At 40.9% G+C, this 21312-nt stretch overlaps 1 protein-coding gene across 3 annotated transcripts in view; it reads right to left on the bottom strand.

The window, feature by feature from the left end:
- Positions 1-21312, bottom strand: part of MYH11 (myosin heavy chain 11) — a 62039-nt gene that overhangs the window by 38806 nt on the left and 1921 nt on the right. For all 3 annotated transcript variants that reach the window (XM_061379412.1, XM_061379410.1, XM_061379411.1), the window contains exons 2-4: positions 15863-16221; positions 11137-11293; positions 3269-3296 (exon numbers count right to left, since the gene is read on the bottom strand). In XM_061379412.1, coding sequence (XP_061235396.1) covers positions 3269-3296; positions 11137-11293; positions 15863-16204 — 527 coding nt within the window. In that variant the 5' untranslated portion in view covers positions 16205-16221. The remainder of the gene's footprint in view (positions 1-3268; positions 3297-11136; positions 11294-15862; positions 16222-21312) is intronic.

The following is a 21312-nucleotide window of genomic DNA, read 5'->3' as shown; positions in this document are numbered from 1 at the left end:
TCAAATGTCAAACAAGAGAGACTGCACTGGGGGAGGCCTAAGCACAGGCAGGAGTTTCAGGGAATCCCAATAGCCAGGCAGAGCAGTGAAAGCTGCCCAGAGCAGTACAAGGAGCAAAACATGACGATGGAAGAGTCTTAGCTGCCTTAGTTTTCAGACATGTAAAATAATGTCTCATGCCCTCAGTGCAGTGTTACATATTGTGTATTATATATGTCATGTCATGTTATGCTGTAATAATGCAACTGCAGATACATCGGTTATTAAGCACAGCCATGACATAAGGTTTCTCATGTTCCGGAGAGGCAGCTTGTAAATGTGCATGACAGGATGTGGTTTTAATGCTGACTGTGAAGTGTCAGAGAGCAATTGGCAGGGAATGAGATGAGAGGATGTTCAGTGATGCTGCCCATGAAAATGAGCTAACAGCAGAAAGGATGTGTGCACAGAGGACAGCAGATCAAAGGCAGTATGTGTGTAGTTATTATTAAAATGTAGATGAAGTAATGGGATCTAGGAAAGACAAGGAATTCTGAGGAAGCATTAGAACCCATGAGCATTAAAGACAGATGGAGCATTTTAAACATACCACAGTTAATCACACAGAGGGTAAGGATTGAAAAAGAATGCAAACAATATTTAACCACATGAGGGTAGGTTCAATGAGCTCAGGGCGAAGACCTGAGAATGCGTATATTTATACTGAGAAATATGGAACCATGCCTGTTTCTCAGATCTATGCCCCTGCCTGTGCCCCAGCAGCATTTCAGGTAAGTCCCAGGCACTCAGCATCACACCAGGCCTTTGGTTCCCAGGTGAGCTCCTTTAACAATGGAATAACCTTGCAGAAGTAGTACAAAGCACACAGCGCAAAGTACTTAAAAATGAAGTGCACAATCCCTGCTTGCATTTTCATACCAGTATTATTTCATAGCCCTGCTGAATTCCCATAAGGTTAAAACGTTATTTGTGGGAGATGGGTAGCAATATGTGAAAGAATGCAAGAGTCTACACTGCAGCATCACTAAACATTAAGTGAGGTATTGGCAGCATCCACAACTACTTATATATGAATCCTTACAGCTACATTTGTTACAGTTTAGGTACTGGGCTTGGAAACTTTCAGTCTGTAGCTATTTAAAGAGAATATCCCAGCTGATCAATGCCATGAAGTCCCCAGTTATTGTTACATATTTTAGGCAAAAAGACAATTGATTGGACTTTTTAACAATTATACAAAATAACGCAAATTGCTTCCACTTGACAGCTGCCCAGCTGAAAGCCAAGTAAACTTTCTGCTTTCTGTACAGCCAAATAAGGCCAACAAGGATGATAAACCAGTAGTGGTGTAAGTTATGTACATTGGTTTTAGCTTGGCTAATCTTTTTCATTTAAAAGATGTGTGAGAACTGTTTTAAGCTATGGCTTATGATGTCCATCCAACATACAGCAGTTATTCTAAATATCTCAATGAATCACTTACTGCAGCTGTTTTCAAAATGGGAAAGACATTTCATTCTGTTTCATGTATTACTGGTGTGGAACAACTTAGGTTTCCAGCTTAGCTGGCCAGGTAAAAAAAGGTATTTTCAGTATAAGGTAGCTGTCAGAAGTGGATCTTTTAGTGGATTTTCATGAACAAAAGGCATAGATTCGCAAAAGAAAATCCCCCTCTTAAAAATCACAATATTTAAAGAAAAGTTGAAAAAAGAAGAAAGTTAAAAAAAGATCTGAATGTTTACTAGTGGAAAAATAAACTAAAGTACAAAAATAGAAGGAGGAAATGCATATTGTAAATTAGTCTACATTACCATGACATGTTTTATCCTGGGAAGAACATGATGGTCAATTTTTATTTCATCATTGCAGCAATTTTATATTTTGTTTTAGTATTAACGCATTTTTGGACAGATGTGTGATCGCTATAGTTACATATTACACAGAGGTTAGAGCTATGCTTGCCCTTGTGGTACCAGATACAGTATGGAATTTTTTACTTTTCCTTAGGTGATAATTTTTTCCAGTCAGCATTGGCACTCCCAAGTAACTGTATGGCTGGTGATCAGTAGCATTGCTTTTTAAAAACTGTAGTGTAAATATATATATAGTCAGTCAGTAGTCACATTTTCACCTGAAATCAGTTCAGTCTGTGACAATGTATGATTACAATATTTGACAGACTACAATGCCTTGTTCTGCAAACAATAATTAATATTTATACAGATTCAAATCCTACCTCTGATCAGGAAAACTGAAAGATGCCTAATACAACAAACACAAAATAGTGTCAAAGGCATCCTTGATGTCATTCAAATAAATAAAACCAACTAAATAGCAACAGAGCAATGGTCAAAAGTGAAGGTCAAATAGGAGATACCTAACCAGTTCAAGAGTCTGAGTCTTTTGCAAAATAGGTAGGGATGTTAAACCAATGGGATTTTGAGGAGCAGTAAGTTGTACAAAGTAAAGCTTATTGCAATAAAATCACTGCCTAACACATGATACTGAACCCCATGCTGGCTCTTTCTAAGCACTGGCAGGTCAAAACTCAAAGAGTAGGCCTTCAGCAAGCCCAGACATGATAAAATCAGAGTTCAAAACAGGGCTGGCTTAGCTGGTATTTCACTGTTGCCCAAACCAACAACATACAGACTGCAGAGATGTCCAGCCTGTGCCATGCTGCTGAGCCCTCCTAGCCAGCACAGCCCTGCCTTGTGCACAGCTCAGGGGTGGCCCCTGCCAGCAGGGAGGTACCAAGCCTTTCCCCTTCTAGCTATAGTACATGCAAACAGCACAAAACAACAGCATGAACTAGAATGATCACACTTTTTTGGCAATGACACCTGAATTAAGAACTTGTGGTGAGCCACCAACAGCTAAAAATGAAAAACAATATGGTAACTATCTGGGATGCTCTGTGTTCCTCAGTTTTCTCAGTTCCTCAGCTTCCTCTAGGAACCTTTTAAAACCCCTTGTTCTCTCTACACACAGTTTTACAACCACACTTTCCAGCTGTTGATTCTAAACTCTTAAATCTCTAAATTCAGGAAGTCAATTTAAATAAATAACTTTATGTCTTAAAGACTTGCTACGACACCAATATCTGCATTTTATTGTATCAACAGTTATATCTGCTGGAGCAGGTTTAGGATTGGAGCTCAAGCTTACTGAAGGTGAGGAGACTACATCTGTTCCATCAGAATTTGAATCAATTTTGAATAAAGACAGACACTGTAATGTTGAGATATACTTAAAATAGTTTACTTACGTGCACAGGATAGACTGGTCTTCTCGATCTGTGAATAAAAATAATTAAATCCATTAATTAGGGAAAATGGTTGTCCTGACAGAAGCACTTACATTTAAAGGATTTACACTGAATAGCCTACAGCTTCCAAAATCTGGCCACACATGATTAGTTAAAAGTACTGGGTTCATACCTTATATAATTTGCCCTCGCATTTAAATAACCATTTCCAATGGAAATATTTTGTGCCAAAAATGAATAAAAGGTTAGGAGTTCAAAACTAGTTTTTGTAAATTCCATTGGAGATGAACTGTAATAAGGATAGCAGAAAGATCAGGCTCTCTATAAGAAGATTATAACTGAAAATTTCCAACCTGAAACTCTTAGGTTTTTATTATGCTTCTGAAGTATGGCCAGCAGCCCACTTGAGACAAAGTCTGGACAGATAAAGCATCAAAACCTAAATTGTTTGAAGCTGATCATGCAAAGCTTTCAATTCTGAAAGCAGAGCAGTTCAAACACCTGAATAATGTACTCTGTTTCATTTCAGACTGAGACAACTTTTAGCAAGAGGACATTAATTTCTTTGAGATGTTCTTCAAAGAACAAGATAAAACAAGATAGTTCACATATTTTTCAACAACATGTCAGCAAGTACCTAAGTAATCTTCATGCTTTTAACTGTGAACAGGACCATCAAACACATTCTGGGTCAATATTTATAAAAAGGTGGGCCAAAATCTCCATTTCTACTGTGTGAGGCATGTGAGCGGTTTCTGAACAGCAGAGTCCAGTGAGCTTCAGTGCTGCAGGAAGGTTTAGTTTTACATCCATAACCTGCTCCTGCAGTGTTCCTCCCTGCTTATGCTTTTGGAGTCAGAGTTTCTCTTTACCTTCAGAACCCTTACACAGAATTTTCTATCAAAAAGCTGATCTCAGGCTCAGATCTCTAGGCTGTGATGGACAATAAACACCCACTCAGGCTTCATAATGAGCTCAACAATGTTAAACTATTTTGTAAAGCTACATTGAAGCAAGACTTACAGAAAAGCCTGTGGTAATGAGGCTCTACAATTTGCCATCTATGTAAAGATGCATGACCAGTGTGTTTGCTGTGACAGTTCTGAAGTAGAACAAGATGATCCTTAAGGTCCCTTCCAACCCAAACAATTCTATGATTCTTTTGATATTTTTTTCACCATGGGAATGATCAAACACTGGGACAGGTAGCCCAGAGAGATGTGGTATCCACCCTTGGAGCTCTTTGGAGGTAGACTTGAACAACTCTTGAGCAACCTGCCCTGGCACTGAAGTTGGCATTCTTTGAGTGAGACTGTCACAGACTACCTTGTACAGACTGTAGAAAAATTTTCTGACTTCGGAACAGAAATTCCCAGGTAGCTCAAATACATCTTTGAAGAGTGTGCATAGTTTACAAATGTGAGACCAGAGGCAGACCATTAAGGCAGAAGCAAGTGCTTCTATATGGTTCATTTATCAAATAGAGCACCAGCATTGGCCCATGGAGCCTCTGCTCAGAGGTCAAGACTTGAGCTCCTTCTTTTATTCAGTGTGTAGGGTGACTTGCATGGCTACCTATCAGACTGCTTGCCTCTATTGCTGGCCCTGTGTGTAATGAATATTATGAGGTAAAGAAGCTTTCTGTACCGTGTAAAGACAATGGAGATAAATTCGACCTATTAAGCTTGCCAGTTGTAATTGCTGTGTGGGCCACAGCCAGTCTAAGAAAAGCAGTGGAGGATTCTGCTATGGCTGTGATTGGTATTGAACAATTGTTTTGCTCCCAGTTCTGTGACAGCTATAGCATTAACTGCTTTATTGACCACTTACACGCAAACGATGCTACTGAACTGCTTTATTCAGTAAATTGGTGCAAAATGACTCATTATGTTTCTATTGGAGATATTTGTCTGCAATCAGCACAGCAGGACTCTTCCACATAAAAATCTGGGAGTAGAGGAGCTGTAGCCATGTTTATTTTTCACTGCAGGATACGAGCTTGGCTTTCTTTTAAATTAAAAAACATGATAACACAGTAAAACTCCTGCTAAAAATACCCATAAATACCATAAGGAAAATAAAAGTGACTCGTTGATATGGAGTTGCCAGTGGAACTTCTGAGCTCAGGGAACATCAGAAAAAGTTGGTCTTTTCCAAGCCAAGTGTTTTCTCACTACTCTTGGCTGCCCATTACTGCCCTTCTTTTGCTCCCCAGAAAGCAAAAAGCCCCTCCTGAAGGTATATCATAAACTGGCCCACCACAGGGGTTCGCATGAGTGCATGTGTATGGGCAGCTTTGCTGAAATGTAAGAGAAGAAGAAGGATTAGGAAGGTCAGAAGGTGTACCCACTGCCCCTGGATAGGGAACAGACTGTGCAAGCCAAGCCAGAGTTACTGAGTTTCTCTGGACTCGATCGGCCCAGATCCTCATGCCAGTACAGGGAACAAATCCTGCAGAAACAGGAATAAGAAGGGAATGGAAGGCATGATGAATCTGGTCCTAGAAGGAACTGAAAGCAGGGACTGTTAGGTGGTTGCTGGCTCTCAAAGGATGCCTTCTGGTGAAAGCTCTTTGAGACTGACTGACAGGAACTTGCTTGAGGGCTGTTGGGTGTTCTTGGAGGGAGAATAAAAGTTACTTATTTGCTTTCAGCTTTCTCTTGCATTGTGAAAGGCTGCTGGGACTGAACCAGTGCAACCTGCCTGTTCTCTGCAGGTGAACATCCTCATGGTATTCTCTCAAGCTTCTCTTTTGGTTGCTGGACTTCCTCTCTTCTAACTTCCCTTGTGCTTGGCGACCATATGAAGTCTCAAAGCTTTCAGCCCTGCAACCTAAACTGTGCAGCCTGTACTGTGAAACCTGCTGACAAATTGTCCTGTGCACTCTCATGAAGTGAGAATTCCAGATGTGACTATTTCCTTCATCAGTTTTAACAAATTGCAGTGCTAAGGATGAAATGTACCAAGAGATATAATCCTACTCTGTTATGACTTTGAGCTGCAGATACTGACCTCATTTATTTTCAAGGGGTGTCCCATTCAATTACTCTTATTTCTGTTCTGGAATGTTTTATTCTACATAGAAAATACTGTGCACTATTTTGGGAATATGCAGCTTTATGTGGGTTGGTCTATCAGAAGAGAATGACTTGCATGAATAAAACTCTTTTAACGTAATTCCTAGGGCTTAAAAAGTAACAAAATTTATCTTCTAGATTCCAGTATCTTTTTGATTAATGTCTTTTCAAAAATTTGACACTACTTAGAAGACTGTTATAGCCACCCCTGTGTTACCATATTAGATGTTTTGGACATTTTTATGCTTCTCCTCACTTTTCAATAGCATAGAGATCTACATTTACGTTCTAAACTCCAGCAGCTTTCCTTAACATGCAGTTGACCTTTTCTTTTCCCCCTTGTATCCTTTTAGCTTTTTCACCAAACACCTCCAGACTGCTCGTAAGGATCAGATGCCCTTCTGTTCTTGATAGACCAGCTAGCTCTGCTTAATCACAAACAAAATCAGATTGTTTATCACAATGAAGCAGCAAGTTGGCAGCTTTACCATAAAAGGAAAAAACCAGACTGAAACCATGTTCCAACACTCGCTTACTGCTTCTTTACATTTGTTAATAACTGTGCTGCCTGAAGGGGACATTTCCATACAGTCCTGCTAGGGACACTTAAATAAATAGACGGCTTTTCACAGCAGCCTCCTTTTCTAAGATCTTGGGAACTCTGTTTTCCTCCCATACCTTCCCATAACTACCAGGTTGTTTGTTTTTCCATCTTTAACCCAAGCTTGTATAAAAATGGCTTTGCAGAAAATAGATAACCTTCCTGATTCTGCAGAAAGCTATAACTTCTCCATACGGATTTATTGCCAGAAAGCATTGAAAAAAAACCCTAATCGTCCATATAAAAACTTTATAGCTATTATTACTAATATATAACTGGACTATTATTACTGATATATAACTGGACTTTCCACACTTATTTGCTGTTTGCTGCACGCATGGAAGATGGCAGAAGGCACCAGAATTACTCATCTTTACTGGATGGCAGCTTTGCCACCAGGAAGCTACTTCATCCAATACACAGGAGAGAGATGTGGGTGCAGAAGCATAGGGAGATTTTTTTATGATCACGGTCTCTAAGTGAAGCAGTAGTCAACTAGCTAGTGTGTACAGACAGTCAGTGAGACCCAAGTCAGTGTGGTAGCTCCTGGGGACAGACACACACACAAAATGCTCTAATGGAATGTTATATTCCCTTAATCTTTTAGGTTAAAGTGGAGAAAGTTTATTCTTGCTTTAGCTGTAAATGTACATCAGTGACTGTGCCTGGGCAATGATCATACTGCATTAGTGATGTGGTAATCAGTAGATTCAACAAGACATGGAGCACCCCAGTTTGAGCATGAGACAGCATGACTGTGATTTGTAAAAGGGTTTTAGGCCCTCAGAACCACTTGATACAAGTGGAAATTTTATCTCTGCCCAGCCAACATCTTTGTTAATTCCTGTGCCCTGTGAGCTGTCAGCTTTTCTGCATGTTTGGAAGAAAAGTCCAATTACCTGATTTCTGTTAACCATGGCTAAGTGATATTAATAGAAAAACTTTGATAGGACTTAAACATCATCCCTAATTAATAAAGTAACCAAGTAAATCTCTAAAGCAGAGGAGGAGCACAGTGTGCACAGCTCATGGTTTTTTTTCTGGATGTTTGTGCCAACAGGGGAGGTGAGAATGTGAAGGGCTGTGATTCCCAGACAAGCCTGCAATAAGACCAGCGATCTGCAGACACTGAGGCTTGATTTACTAAAAGACAAAGGTTCCCTGCAACATCTGAACAAGCTGATTGCTCTTGGCCAAGTGGCTCTGGTCATGAAGTACTAGAATATAATTCTTCAGTCTCATGAATCTAAGATACATTTTACTTTGGCAAGAAGAAACTATGCAAGTTTCCAAGATAAGGAGCAACACTGAAATTTCACAGAGAAAACATTGAGTGCCCTGATCCATGTTTATGAACAAGAATTTCTGTTTATATTCCATTTGTAAATACACTTACAAAAAACTATGAAGCTCTCTATGTCTGTATGTGTTGCGTGCGCACACACACAATCATACTGACACCCACTTTCACCACTCCAATATGAATACAATTTGGCTGAATAATGAGAGTTATTCTGCGGTTTGGTTTAGTTTTATACACAAAACATGAGTACATTTTTACAAACAAAAGCACAGCTTCAAAAGCAGCAGGGGCCCTCTTCGGAGATGGAGAGACTCCAACATGGCATGTGCAAGTAAAAAATAGGCAAGTAAAGTGTGGGTGTCCTGGGCCTGTGATTCAAGATCTTGTGGGACTGCTCTCTGGCTGCCTTGCCAGCTGTGCGTGGTTAGGATGGGAGGTGGTGGAACAAGCTCTTAAATCTTCCACTGATGATCTATTCCCTCCTCTTTTCTTTCTACTTGCTCTCCCCTGCCTCTCTGCTGTCAAGAAGAATTCCTTGCAAAGAGAGCCATGAATAATGGGGTGTAAAGGTCCCCCAGTAGTTGTTGGGGACAGAAAATTATTATGACCATTAAACAAGTGAATAGGGAGAAGCATGCACTCTTGGCTGCCTCCTCTCCCAGCCTGAAAGACACAGCTGAGCCCAGGCTGTCCTGGGTGCAGTTAATGACCACAGCAAAGGGCAAGCCAACTCCAGTGGCTTCATCACTGCTTGGGAGAGCATATTAGGAAGGAGAGGAAACAATGACAGAGGAAGAGAGAAAGATGTTCTTATGCTGCAGACATCAGGCTGGTCTATGCTGTTATTAGTTTCTTGTTCACTAGAAAACTCAAGTACTGTAAGGCCAAAAGAATTCTCTTGTTTCAGCACAGGCTGTAGTATTATGTTTTTTTCTCTTTCCTGCAGATATTTTTTTTTTATCCCATCCCATTTTTAGGGACAAGCAGCAGCATTCTGCACAGCTGAAAGAGAACACTGCTAATGACCTGCAGCAGCCAGGAGCTTCTTGCAGAGCTTCCCTTAGCTTCCCCCAGAGCTTAAATAAAGGATCTGAAGGAAGAAGACTGCTTTGACCTGAAGGCCTATTTGGGGCCTTGGACAGTGCTGGATGCAGAGCATAATGTTCAAGAGATGATCTGAAAGATGGATATGTGACTGTGGCCTAGTAGGATGATCTTATGCCAAGTAAGTTTCTTGTAACTGCTTGCAGCAAATGATTATGTTTACTGAATCATGTTATTTTAAAAGCATCTGCCCTATCAGTCCCTAATATATTTCATATATTAATGAATAATTCTGCTGTTATAGTATGGAGAAAGGTCTGTTTTCCAGATGTCTTTTGGTTTTGCTTTATTGATCCTCCTTCTCTGCTGCAGTGTGGCTCCGCCTTCTAAGATGCATTCAAATAAAGGAAGTAAATTAGCTTCAGAAAATAAATATTATATAAGCCATAGGAAGAAAAAAATTCATATTGTTAAGCAGATACCTAGCTCTCTGGGTTTGGAGTTGAATTACAAAAATAACAGAACTTAATTTTGGTGTTTTCAGCCAGTAGAAATCTCCCTGGGATAGGGCAATTGTAATTCTGTGGATTCGAGGGCCTGGTCCATACATATAAGATGATCTTTTTTTCATTGTGGGGAAGGACTTTATCTAGTCTAAATTGTGGTTTAGAAAATAACAGTTAGCTATGATATGCCAAACTGACCACTTGTAACTTGCAGTGAATTCATTAGGTTCATATTTCAAGTAGGACAAGTACAGGAGTACTGCAGTCCTTGTGAATACGGTGTGTTGTGCACCTGGAGAAATACAGTGTAATTTCATTTGCATAGTCAGATGAAGTGCACAGTGGTTTTGAATGGACAAGTTTCTCTAAAACAATGTTCTGGGTATGTTTGTAAATATTATGAAGAAATCAATGCCAGGTACTAAACCAGCTGTTAAGCTGAAATTTCAAGATGCTGTTAATTGTTTTCACAAGTCAGATCTAAACTCTATGAGCCTTAAATCCTTAAATTCCAAACTGGAAGGCCCTAAACTTTAGGGCCAAGGTGTGACCCTGCTGAGCCATAGTTACCAGCCAGAATTTCTGCAGGATCAGGCTCCTAATGAGGGCATTTAAATTTCAAAGTGTTTTGTAGAGTTCTAGTTTCTTGGGGCACCTGTGGTTGCTGTGAGATGGCAACCAGTTGTGTCCCTGTAGTCTATAGGCATTGCAGCCTCATACATTCATCAGTAGTAGCTTTTTTTGGCCCTAAATTATGATTATTTTCTCTCACACTGTCAGTAGTACCTGCAGAAGGGGGAGAGCACTGTGAATTTCAAAGGTGTTGTTTGCACTATTTGGGGCCTGATGGCTTTCCCATTGCTGCTTGTTGGCATTATTAGAAAACGGAGCACATCTCAACTCAGGGCTCCAAAGCATGAGACTGTAATGAAACTAGCTCCAAAATATTGTTTGAATTCAGTTTGCTAGGAAAGAGAGAGAGAGTGGAGCAATCTGACAGATACAGCAGTGCTAGCAGCTAACTTTGGAATAGTCTCCACTGGTGGAGAGTGAACATTTTCCATGCCCGTATTTGCCAAAACTATTTGCTCGACTTTGAAACCTTCCCACATGCCTCAACACAGATGGGTAAAAGGATTGTTTTTCCTTTTTGAGTCACAGTGTTTGTGGACTGCTGTTCCTGCCAAAGAATTCCTCTTCTAGAAAGCTTGTGTTGTCCTCCGCAACAGATCTGTTCTGGCTGTGCTTCTTACAGGAGCACATGTGGAGCTATAAGGTGTTTTCTCCCACGTTAGTAGGCAGTGATGTCTAATAACTGCAGAATTGAACTCTCCTACCTTGCAGCATGCTCCTGTAGGCTGTGTCTGCAATAGCATAGATGTGGGGTGGCATCTCGTGCCTCTTCTTTCCCTTATACATGTCGATAATCTTCTCTGAGTAAATGGGCAGCTGTTTGTATGGATTTATCACGACACAGAAGAGCCCTGAATAAGTCTGCAAGGAAATGCAAATAAAAACTGAATTAATATCACATGCATGTCTAGTCTGGGAAACAGGCATCGGCTGCATTGAGCCGACATGATTTTAGCTGACAACTTTCTTCTGTACTCCGGCTAGTGCAACAAATGAATGTACATGAATGGGTGGTTTCCAAATAGTTATTTCTAAAAAACTGACTGCCAGAAAGTGTGTGAGTTTTGCAATCTATAGAAGTACTATGATCTGATGCTGGGGCTTCTTGACTTCAGTTATTTTCAGTACATAGTGAATTGCCCTTATCTGTGATCATGTAGCAGCTGTTGTAATTTGTATTTATTGTGTATTTTCATACCAGAGCATGTCCTCTGCTCAGGTGTCAAATTCTTTAAACTGAAATCCAAGGTAAGAAGCTTGGATTGATGTTAGAAAAGGGTTTTTTCGAAGAAGATGATGTGAATATCATATAACAATAATGATTGATGAGAATCCTTGGAAAAAAATTCAACAAGCTTCAAATAGATGTCTTACCAATAGTGATGCCTTCACTATATGACTATATCTGTAAGAAACTTAAGGAAAAGTATGATTTGTTCACAGTTTAATGAAGGTATTAATATAAAACTATATATGCAAACAAAAACACTGGGTGCCAGCTGTACACCAGGTCTTGTTAGTTGGTTTTGGGGCTTTTTTTTGTGTTTATCTTGCAATGCTCCAGCTATTAAAATGGAGCAGATATAATAGTATATAATAATAGGCAGTGGGTGCCATTTTGTAAGTATATGATAATAGAAGGTGAGCCATATTTAACAAGCAGTTACTGAAAGTAAGCAATTTGCAAGGGTTTTTCATTCAAAAAATAAATACCCCCCACCAAATAAAAGAATATGAAGCTATAAGATTATAATTGCTGGGGTATTGTGGTATTTAAACTGGCCTATGGCTGCTGGTGCCAAAACCAAGCCAGTTTAGAAAAACCCTGAAATAATGTAATGATGCTTTTTCTGATTTAGGCATAAGTGGTTTGTGATTTTTAATTCCATTTTTCTATGGCCATGCTCTGTGAGCAAGTGCTTTGTGAAGGGCAGCCGCTGCCATGCCTTAATCTCAGGGCTGTGTCTAGAGATGGCTCAAGCTGCCTTGGTGTCCCAAGCATTGCAGCGCAACACTGTAAAATGGCATCGGGGAGCTTGGCTCTGGGCACAGGGATTTCCCTTTCCTGACCATAATAGGAAATGGCACAAATCTGTCTCTGTGCAGCCTGAGCACTTTATATGGTATTCAGCAAACACGGTGAGAGCACCCATTAGCCTCCAGCAGCAAGGAGCAGGTTGGGTGCTCCATGGGGGACAGGAGAATGTCTGGGGTGCTCTGGGTGGTGATGAGGACCTCTCCTACTCTTTCAGGTTGTGACTGCATTGCCATAGTCTAAAGCCAGATAACAAGAAAATCAAGCTCCAGATCTTCACCAGTTCTCAATATCCCCAAGTGAAATCCCTTGATGTGGAAGGTAGACAATTACTGTGCTGGATTTTCATTGATGCTGGAGTTTGGAATGAAACTCTGTGCTAATTGAGTCAAAATAAGCTTTAATGTTGCCAGAACAACACACTTGAAAAGATCACCAAGGCCCTTAAGGAAAAGGTAGCAAGGCCTTTCCTTCAGTAGAAATGGATTTACTGTATAAACTAATCATTCCCAACCAGGTGAAATAATAGGAGAGTAAATTTTGGATTCAGGAAATTGTTTAGGCCTCCCTTCCCTAAGAGTTCTAAGCATTTGCCTGACTAGCCACATGCAGGGCTGTTTGCACAGCCAGGCATACAGTAGCATACCTTTGAAGAGCTAACTTTGAAGAGGCACAAGAAGCAAGTTATTAAAGCAGGGCAAAAGTCATTGAAAGTGTATGTGGGGTAAGTTTCTGTGCCTTATATCACCTCCTTAGGGCACAGTCTATCCAGACAGGGGGATCCCCAGCTGCATCTCTTCCTAGAGGGTTTGCAAGTCCTCTGGAGAACATGATTTGAGGATTACTTCATGGATTATTTCTCTCTCTGTGTGTGTGTGTGTGTGTGTGTGTGTGTGTGTGTGTGTGTGTAATTTTCACTTTCTACAGGAAAAGAAAACTAATTTCCAAAAGTAGATAATGCAATTAGAAATCAAATTGCTCTACTAAGGAGAGTGTCCATAGGAGTGCCGAGCTTGTACATCCCTTGGACAGCCACCACTGATGGGTATTTAAGAGAGGCTGGCACAAATGCACACATCTACGTGGCAAATGCCTAGGTTTGGGCAGAAGAATCCCACCTCTGGTTCCAACATGAACATATAGCTTTCTATATTTAAGAAAGCATTTTGCACTGTTAGGTGAAAACTGATTTAGTGGCCTGTGAGTACAGGCACAAGAAACTTGATTCTACTCTCAGATCCACTGAAGTTGTGTTGCTATTTTATTGATGTTTATGTAGTCATTTTTGGTCTGATTTGTGTGTGGACAAGGAAGACTCTGTTCTGAGTAATGTGAAACATGAGTTAGAAGAACAAGAAGCATATTGCCATTTAACTATGCGGTGATGGAAAAGGCAAGTGTGTTTCTCTAGGGTACAGTCATTCTGAATTTCTGTGCTGACTCTTTTTATGTGATAATATTTAATATAAATGCAAGGGGAAGATGATTTGATTTTTCTTTTTTTCTCTAATCTGGCTGGCTTTTTCTTTACCAGAATTTGGAATCCCCATTTGTGTCAGTGCTGCCCTAAAGGGAAAAATGTAAAGGTCACTTTTTCTTTGTATGTGTGGGGCTCTGAAGGAGGCAATGAAGGCATTGCATGGCAAAGTCAGGAGATGGTTGCTTTTACGGCTAGTTTTGCAAGGGGATGAGACTCAAATTCTGTTTAGATGCCACCTATTTTTTTTCCTCAAAAGGTCTAAGAGTCTCTGAGCAGCGCAGCACTGTGTAGGGCTGGAGAGTTTTAATGGGTTGTAGTTCCTGAAAATGCTAATATTTTGTTTCAATACAAGTAAAACTAATTTCATTGTAACTGTTAATTTACCACCATCTTAAAATCTAGTCTCAAGAGACAAAAAACTTAATTTCAGTTACCCTCTCATTTTTTGTCTCCATGAAGAGCAATTTGATTTCTAGTTGTGTTATCCACTTTGGGAAATGAATTTCCTCTTCCCGTAGAAAGTGAAAATTCCACCAAAAAAATCTACGAAGTAAACACATTGGAAATCCCAGAACTTCTGTGCATACCGTTGCGGAGAACAGCAACAAAGAAGTGAGTCCTATACTTTTTATCCCACTATTTTTCCTCTTCCAGATTTGCAACAATGCAGAACATTTTTGAAAAAATCTATTTTAATAATTAATGCTGCATGTTCTAACGGCACATAGATCTGTATGCTCACCTGCAATAAACTCAAATACTGAAAAGATAGACAGAAAATCTATCTTCTTTCAGGAATCTTGATGATGTGTGTGTTAGTACATTCCTGAAGGAAAAATCTTGAGCTTAGCTCTTTGAAGTTATGCATAACAATGAAATAGTTCCTTTGTTGTACTATATATAACTCTTATTTTCTGCTTTGTTTCCTACTTTCCAGTTGAGCATTCCTCATGTTAATAATGAGAGCTCTACTGCTTCTAAAACCTTATTATTTAAACTCTGTAGTCTTATTCATTCATCAGTGGGTCTGCCACACAAGTAAAATTTTTGTAGATTGAAGCTGTAAGTTACTTTTCTACAGCAGAGCATAGGGGTCCTCCTGGTACAAAGATAACAGCTAAGTTCTATGGAAACTTTCTGGGCTTTTTTACTCTGCAGTTTGCTAACTGTTGGTGCAGATAGATTACAGGGTTATTAATGTCAAAATATGCTTGTATTAATATACTTGTGAGGACTAGAAGATGGAATAATCTTGTCCCTAGTTTACATGAATGTAGAGATTATACTTTGTCCAGGCCTGCCTAATCTGTAAATTGTTCAACAGTAGTTGGGTGAAAAATGTTAGTGGATGCATGACTTCGATTCAGTAACACACTGGTGCTTATGACTGCTCTCACTTGAATTCCAGTGGCTTGATTAATTTCTTCAAACATAAGGTTTTACTAGAGCACCCAGCTGCCTTTGAGTGGGAGTTTTGCCCGAGACTTCACCATTTGGCTTTTCCATACGTTCTTGTTTGCAGGTTACTGGAAACTTGTTCAGGTTTATGTTGAAGTCATTCAAATGTCCCTACTGCTTGGGGTTTTGTATTTTTTTCATTTCAAACAGCAGGACTGAGGTGTTATTCAACTATCAAAGAGTACTTTCCAAACCAATAATATCCTTTCAGAAATAGCAAGTTTGGCAGAAGAAGCCTTCATGTGTTTTAATTTAGTAAAGAAATGGGAGAGTCATGGGGAATAAAGTGGATTAAATACATTTTTAGTTGAGGATACCATTACTGAAGGGTTAGTACATGCATAGCAGTGTTATACCCAAGGACTTTATGACTGACAGTGGTGGGATCCACCTTGCTTGTGATGGGGCATGGTAACATGCAATAGGAAATGCCATGTGTGTGTTTGATTCTACTTACATAAATTAAACCTGAGAAGTATCTCTCCCTTAGATTGTGCAGCACTGAAGCTTCATTGAGGCAAGTCAGCTCTGCCATGTCCTCCACTTTGGAGAACTTTGGAGGGTTCATCTTCTGGATGTCATCCTTGCTCAGTGTCACTTTCTTTCCATTTTCTGCCAGTTCAACTGTCACCTCATCCCCTTTCTCTTCCTTGATACTTGCTGCTTCAAATCCATGTTTCTCTGATGGAATCCAAACCAGTTTCTTTGCTGACCAGTCAGCCTGGGCAAGTGGGTTGTTAGTGAAGTTTTTGTCCACAAAGAGGAATTTCTCATCGTCGCTGAGAGCTTTTTGAGCCATTTTGATTCAGTAGACACCTGTTGAGGAAACAAAATATTCTGCTGTAAAAAGAGGCAAATGTGGAGATGTCCCAGACAAAACACATATGTCAAATCTCTCATGAGCTAGATCCAAAGCACCACAGGTACAGATGCTTTTGTATGCCAGCTTAGATACCTTAGAGTATTTGTGTTCCTATTCCCATTCCTTTGTTATTGTGTCTGAAATTGCAAACTTCATGATGCTAAATCAAATGAGGACACCTGGGCTTATATGTTGTATTGAAGATCAGAGAGAAAAGTAAGGCCTAGCTAATGTCCGGGGAATGAGACTCAGAACTGCACCAAGACTATCAGCTGAACAGCTTTGTCCATCCTCCTGTCTTGCCAATCACAAAGTTAAATGAATTCAGATGCACGCTAAATTTCTGATCACCCAAATACTATTCAATGTCTAGTGAAATACTAATGTAATAATGAAATACTTGGTGGAAGAGCAGTGGCCAGGCTATGTTCCAGAAAAGACAGAAATAAGCTGTTCTTGCAAAGGACTATTTCCAATCACTTTAATAGCATTTAATTTGGAGAAAAATAAGATTAAGAAAAGGTCGAAAGAAAAAACAGGGGAAAAGTTATTGGTACTGCTGGTGAAGGAGGATTAATTTAGTTATCCTCTTTCCATGGTTCAGATAGTGGAAGCTGATCATTTCTGAAGAGTGAACATCTACCACATGAGAGAGAGAAGACATGACTGGAAATTGCATCAGCTGTTAGATACTCTGAACCATGTTGCTCGATTTGGAAGGGTGATGCATCTGCATCATGCAGTTGCACATGCATAAAACAGCATCTTGCAGTCACACTTGGATAAAGTAGCCTGACATATCTGCTCTGGGAAAGTTCTGTTTGTTTTGCACCATGTTTGAGAGGGAAGAAGCAGCTTCTCTCCTGCTCTGGCCACTGGCAGTTAGGATGTAGCTGCAAGATGTGTGCTGGTAATGCTAGGACTTTTGTAAGTGTTCTGCTCTGCCCTATGGGGGTGACAGCTGCAAGGGAGCAAAGGAATAAAAAGAGGACTACTTGTGGTTTGCTACAGGGCAGAAGAGTGGTGCTGATCAGAAAACCTGCCATGCAGTGGGGTAACGAAGGGAGCTGGGCAGGAGCTGCAGTGGGGAGCAAGGAAGTGTGCATGCCCAAGAAAAACATCCCTAGGAGACAGAGCCTGTTTCATTTCCTTATTGAGAATGAAATTAGTATTTGCAGCATTCGAACATGAATCTTGAGGGAGCTCAGAGAGCTGACTGCTAAAGATGTCAGCAATCAACCCATAAGCAGAAGGGTATTTGTGAAGACCAAGCTATGTGGTATGCAGCCAAATGGACACCCTGTTCTTGGGGAGTATCAGAGATTGGTTTCCAAATGTTTGTCCCTGAAGCCTTCCCACAGATTAATGTTTTTTAGCAAGGTCAGACTGTGTGAGGTGTCTGGTAGAGAAGCACGGATTGTGCAGAAGGTGACGTAAAGCTTAAAAACAAAACTAGGATTTTAGAGGTACCTAAGAGTTAGACAATATCCCACCAGAACTCAGTGGAAATTAGATGCCCCAGCTCCTCGAACTCCCTTGGCAATTCTCCCAGATGAAGAAATAATGTCTCTCCTCTAAATGTGCTTGTTCTAGAGCCACCAGCCTTGCCTGGAAACCCCCAGCAGGAGGATTTACCCAAATCATCTGTGCATATGCAGTGTGTTTGGTGGTATGGGTGAACAAACATAAGGAAGACCCTGACAGCTTGGATCTGTGATTGCTGCTGGCCTGTGCACAGTGTTCCCCACCATAGGGTCCCTGTGAGGGAGCTCTGTAGGTTGTGGCCCTTCACTTGCTCCCAGAGGATTCTTGAAAGAGAGCTGCAAGAGGAAACTATTTGACCTCTGTGTGGATTAAGGCAGAAAATGTTCCCTCGTTGCCAAGAGGGCTGGTAGAGCTGCACAGTTCCAATAATGGAGATGGTATTCTCTCCAGCTGAGCTTTCCAGCTGGCGGCTGCAGGGTGAAGCCGGCCGGACAGGGGAATGAAGGGAGCACTGCCCCACCACTAGGCCTGTGGCTCCAGGAGCGTGGTGCTCAGAGAACAGCAAGTGGGAGTCTGCTGTATCCTCTCTCCTCCCACTGTGGTGGCAATGGGCAAGGCATGTTGTCCACCCTGCTGCACCAGCAGTGTGGGAGGAACAGCTGCAGCAATGGAGCAGGAGGATTTCAGTCCATCCTAGGCCCAGAAGAGAGCTATCTGGTCATCCTGAAGCATCAGGAAGGTTGGCTCATGCTGCTCATGGCTAAATGCCAAGTGACAGCACATTCAAATCAGTAGGAGTTTGGTACTGCTTTCAGAAACACCAAAAATTAGATTGAATGGCAGAGTTCAGTTTCACATTCAAATCCTCCTACTTTGAGGCTGCCCACAAACAATGATGGTGGAAATTGAACTGCTGAGTCATCCTCACCATCTACCTCAAAAACTCAGCTGAAGGTAAAACTGTTGTTCTGCTACAAAGCACATCACCAGTGGGACAGTTCAGAAGTTCTTATCTGTTTTGCTGCCCAAAGAGCAAGGGAAAGTTCCTTTCCTTGTTACATGTTAAGTCAAAAACATCTTCCAGAGATTACAGTGTGAAATGAAGAGCTGGTCTGTTTGTATTCTGCTATGCTCTCCTACTTCCTGCATGAAAAACTTTCTGCACCTTATTGTTTAAATTCAGTCTTTCAGAGAGTGAGATGAGGCTGGAAGGTACAACAGGTGGCATGAACTGCAGAGCTTGGAAATACAGGCTTTTATCTCCTAGATCTAAGCACTATGTTTGACTAGTTTAAACATGGTAAGAATAGAACCCCTTCAAGGAGTAGGGAATAGACAGTCTGAGCTGGATCTCGTAACTCCTCTGAAACACAGTGAGGAGAAAGCATGGATTTGTGTAAAAGGAACTTGTCATGACTGATTTTCTGGAATCGGAGGATAAAGTTTGAGCAGCAGCTGAGTACCACTGTAGCAAAAAAGGAAATGCACTGTAGCAAAAAATGAAGTGTGGATTAATGAATATTATTAGTTTAACAGATTAATGAAAAATAATGCTTGTTAATAATAAAGGAAGGTTTCTGAACTCAGTAAGGTTTGTCTTAGTGGGATGCTGTGCACTGAACTAGTGAGCTGCTGAAGCTTTCTAACTAAAATTTGGAAATAAACCTTTAGATCCATCTGTGATCAAGACTGAACTGCACTGGTTCAGCATATGACTGATATTGAGGAGACGGGCAAAGGGGAAAGATTCATTATTGCTTATTGAGAACATTCCCTGAGATGGCAAAATTTACCCCTTAGCCAGTTCCTGGGTTTTACCTATAGAGCTGGTGAAGAGAAACAGAGATCAATATTATCTGTGCAAGAGGTGGTAAGAGGTTCTCATCCATTCAGCTCTGGGGCCTCCAACACAAGAGGGATGTGGAGCTTCTCAAGTGAGTCCAGAGGAGGCCATGAAGGTGTTCAGGGGGATGGAGCACCTCTCCTATGCAGACAGGCTGAGAGAGCTGGGCTTGTTCAGCCTGGAGAAGAGAAGGCTCAGGGGAGAACTTACAGCAGTCTTCAAATACCTAAATGGGGCCTGCAAGAAATCTGGAGAGGGACTTCTTGTGAGGGCCTGTAGTGACAGAACAAAGGGGAATGGCTTTAAACTCACAGAGGGAAGATTATCTCGTTAGGAAAAAATTCTTCCCTGTGAGGGTGCTGAGGCACCAGCACAGGTTGCTCAGAGGAGCTGTGGCTGCCCCATCCCTGGGAACATTTAAGGCGAGGTTGGATGGGGCTTGCAGCAACCTGGTCTAGTGGAAGGTGTCCCTGCTTGTGGCAGGGAGGCTGGAACTGGATGAACTTTAAGGTCCCTTCCAACCCAAAACATTCTGTGATTCTTCTAGATAGATGATAGCCCAAATCATGTACCAGGGTAAATACTTTTATACTCAGAGGTGAGCTATCCTGAGGAGGGGAGGAGGAAAAAGGAAAAAAAGTGATCACAAAAATACTACTGATACGAAGTTTCTTGCCTTAGAAACTTGCCAAATTACACCAAACTGGATCCATCTGTCACACTCCAAATGTGCACATATACATGGGCATACATACTTCCACAGCTTATTTTCTATTCCTACTTCTGCTACTTCTGCTGTCCCACTGCAGATACATCGGGCTGACCATCATTTTCTTTTCTGTTATGTTGGTAACAGAAGTTGAATGCTGTCTTTACAATCAGTTTATCCTGAGTATATTATTTCAAGGGCAAAGTATAAATATCTCCAGGAAGTGCACTTTAATTAAAAGGTTATTGGCCAAGCAGAATTGCCTCCTAGGTTAGAGCTTAGAGGGACTGCTTATCTTCAAAGCAGACGATAAAGGATACTTCTGCCTTCCTGTGCAGGATGGAGAGGATGTGCAATATCAAAGTTTATCACAGCCCTACAGGGAATAATTCTCAGAACAGAGGACCATATAATCAAGTATGTGAATTAAGTTCAGAAACCAAGTCCTGCTCCTCTAAGTGGCTTCTGATGGAAGCATGTAGCAGCAACCTGCTGCTTGACTCAAACTGCACTTCTTGACTATGTCCTTTCTAGGCTGCTCATCTTTTACTTTCCCAGTACTTAACCAAATTACCAAACTGAGCATTGCTTGAAAAGGAAGAAAATCTAGAGGTGAACCCTAAGCTTGTGATCTTTTGGAAACTGGTTCCGAGCACAGTTAGCTTTGTTATGAGCACTGTTATCAGTCCCTTCTGGCTTTTCACCTCTCCCTCTGGTCACCAGGACCACCCCTCAAATGCTTACTTTCATCATGGACATGTTTGTCTGACTGTGGAGGTATCAACAGGACTAGTTTATGGTTGTTCAACCATGGAAGAGGGCAAGCCTGTATTTTAAGAAAGAACATTTTCAGTAATTTCACAGGGCTGGGTTTTTTTTTCTGTTTGGTTGCTTTTTCTTGATGCATTTTCCACGTACTTAAATTGTCTGCAAGTGCCTCAGTCTCCTATGAGGTCTCTGTTAATGCAGGTTACTACATAACTCTGATTGAACTCTTGATAGCTCTTT

This window comes from Neopsephotus bourkii, unplaced genomic scaffold (genome assembly GCF_033783945.1).
Source record: "Neopsephotus bourkii isolate Nb327-2 ecotype Australia unplaced genomic scaffold, CSIRO-AGI_Nbou_v1 NB_1770, whole genome shotgun sequence".
Taxonomy (NCBI): domain Eukaryota; kingdom Metazoa; phylum Chordata; class Aves; order Psittaciformes; family Psittacidae; genus Neopsephotus; species Neopsephotus bourkii.
Note: the sequence above shows the minus strand (reverse complement) of the source record. Positions and strands in the feature narration are given on the sequence as shown.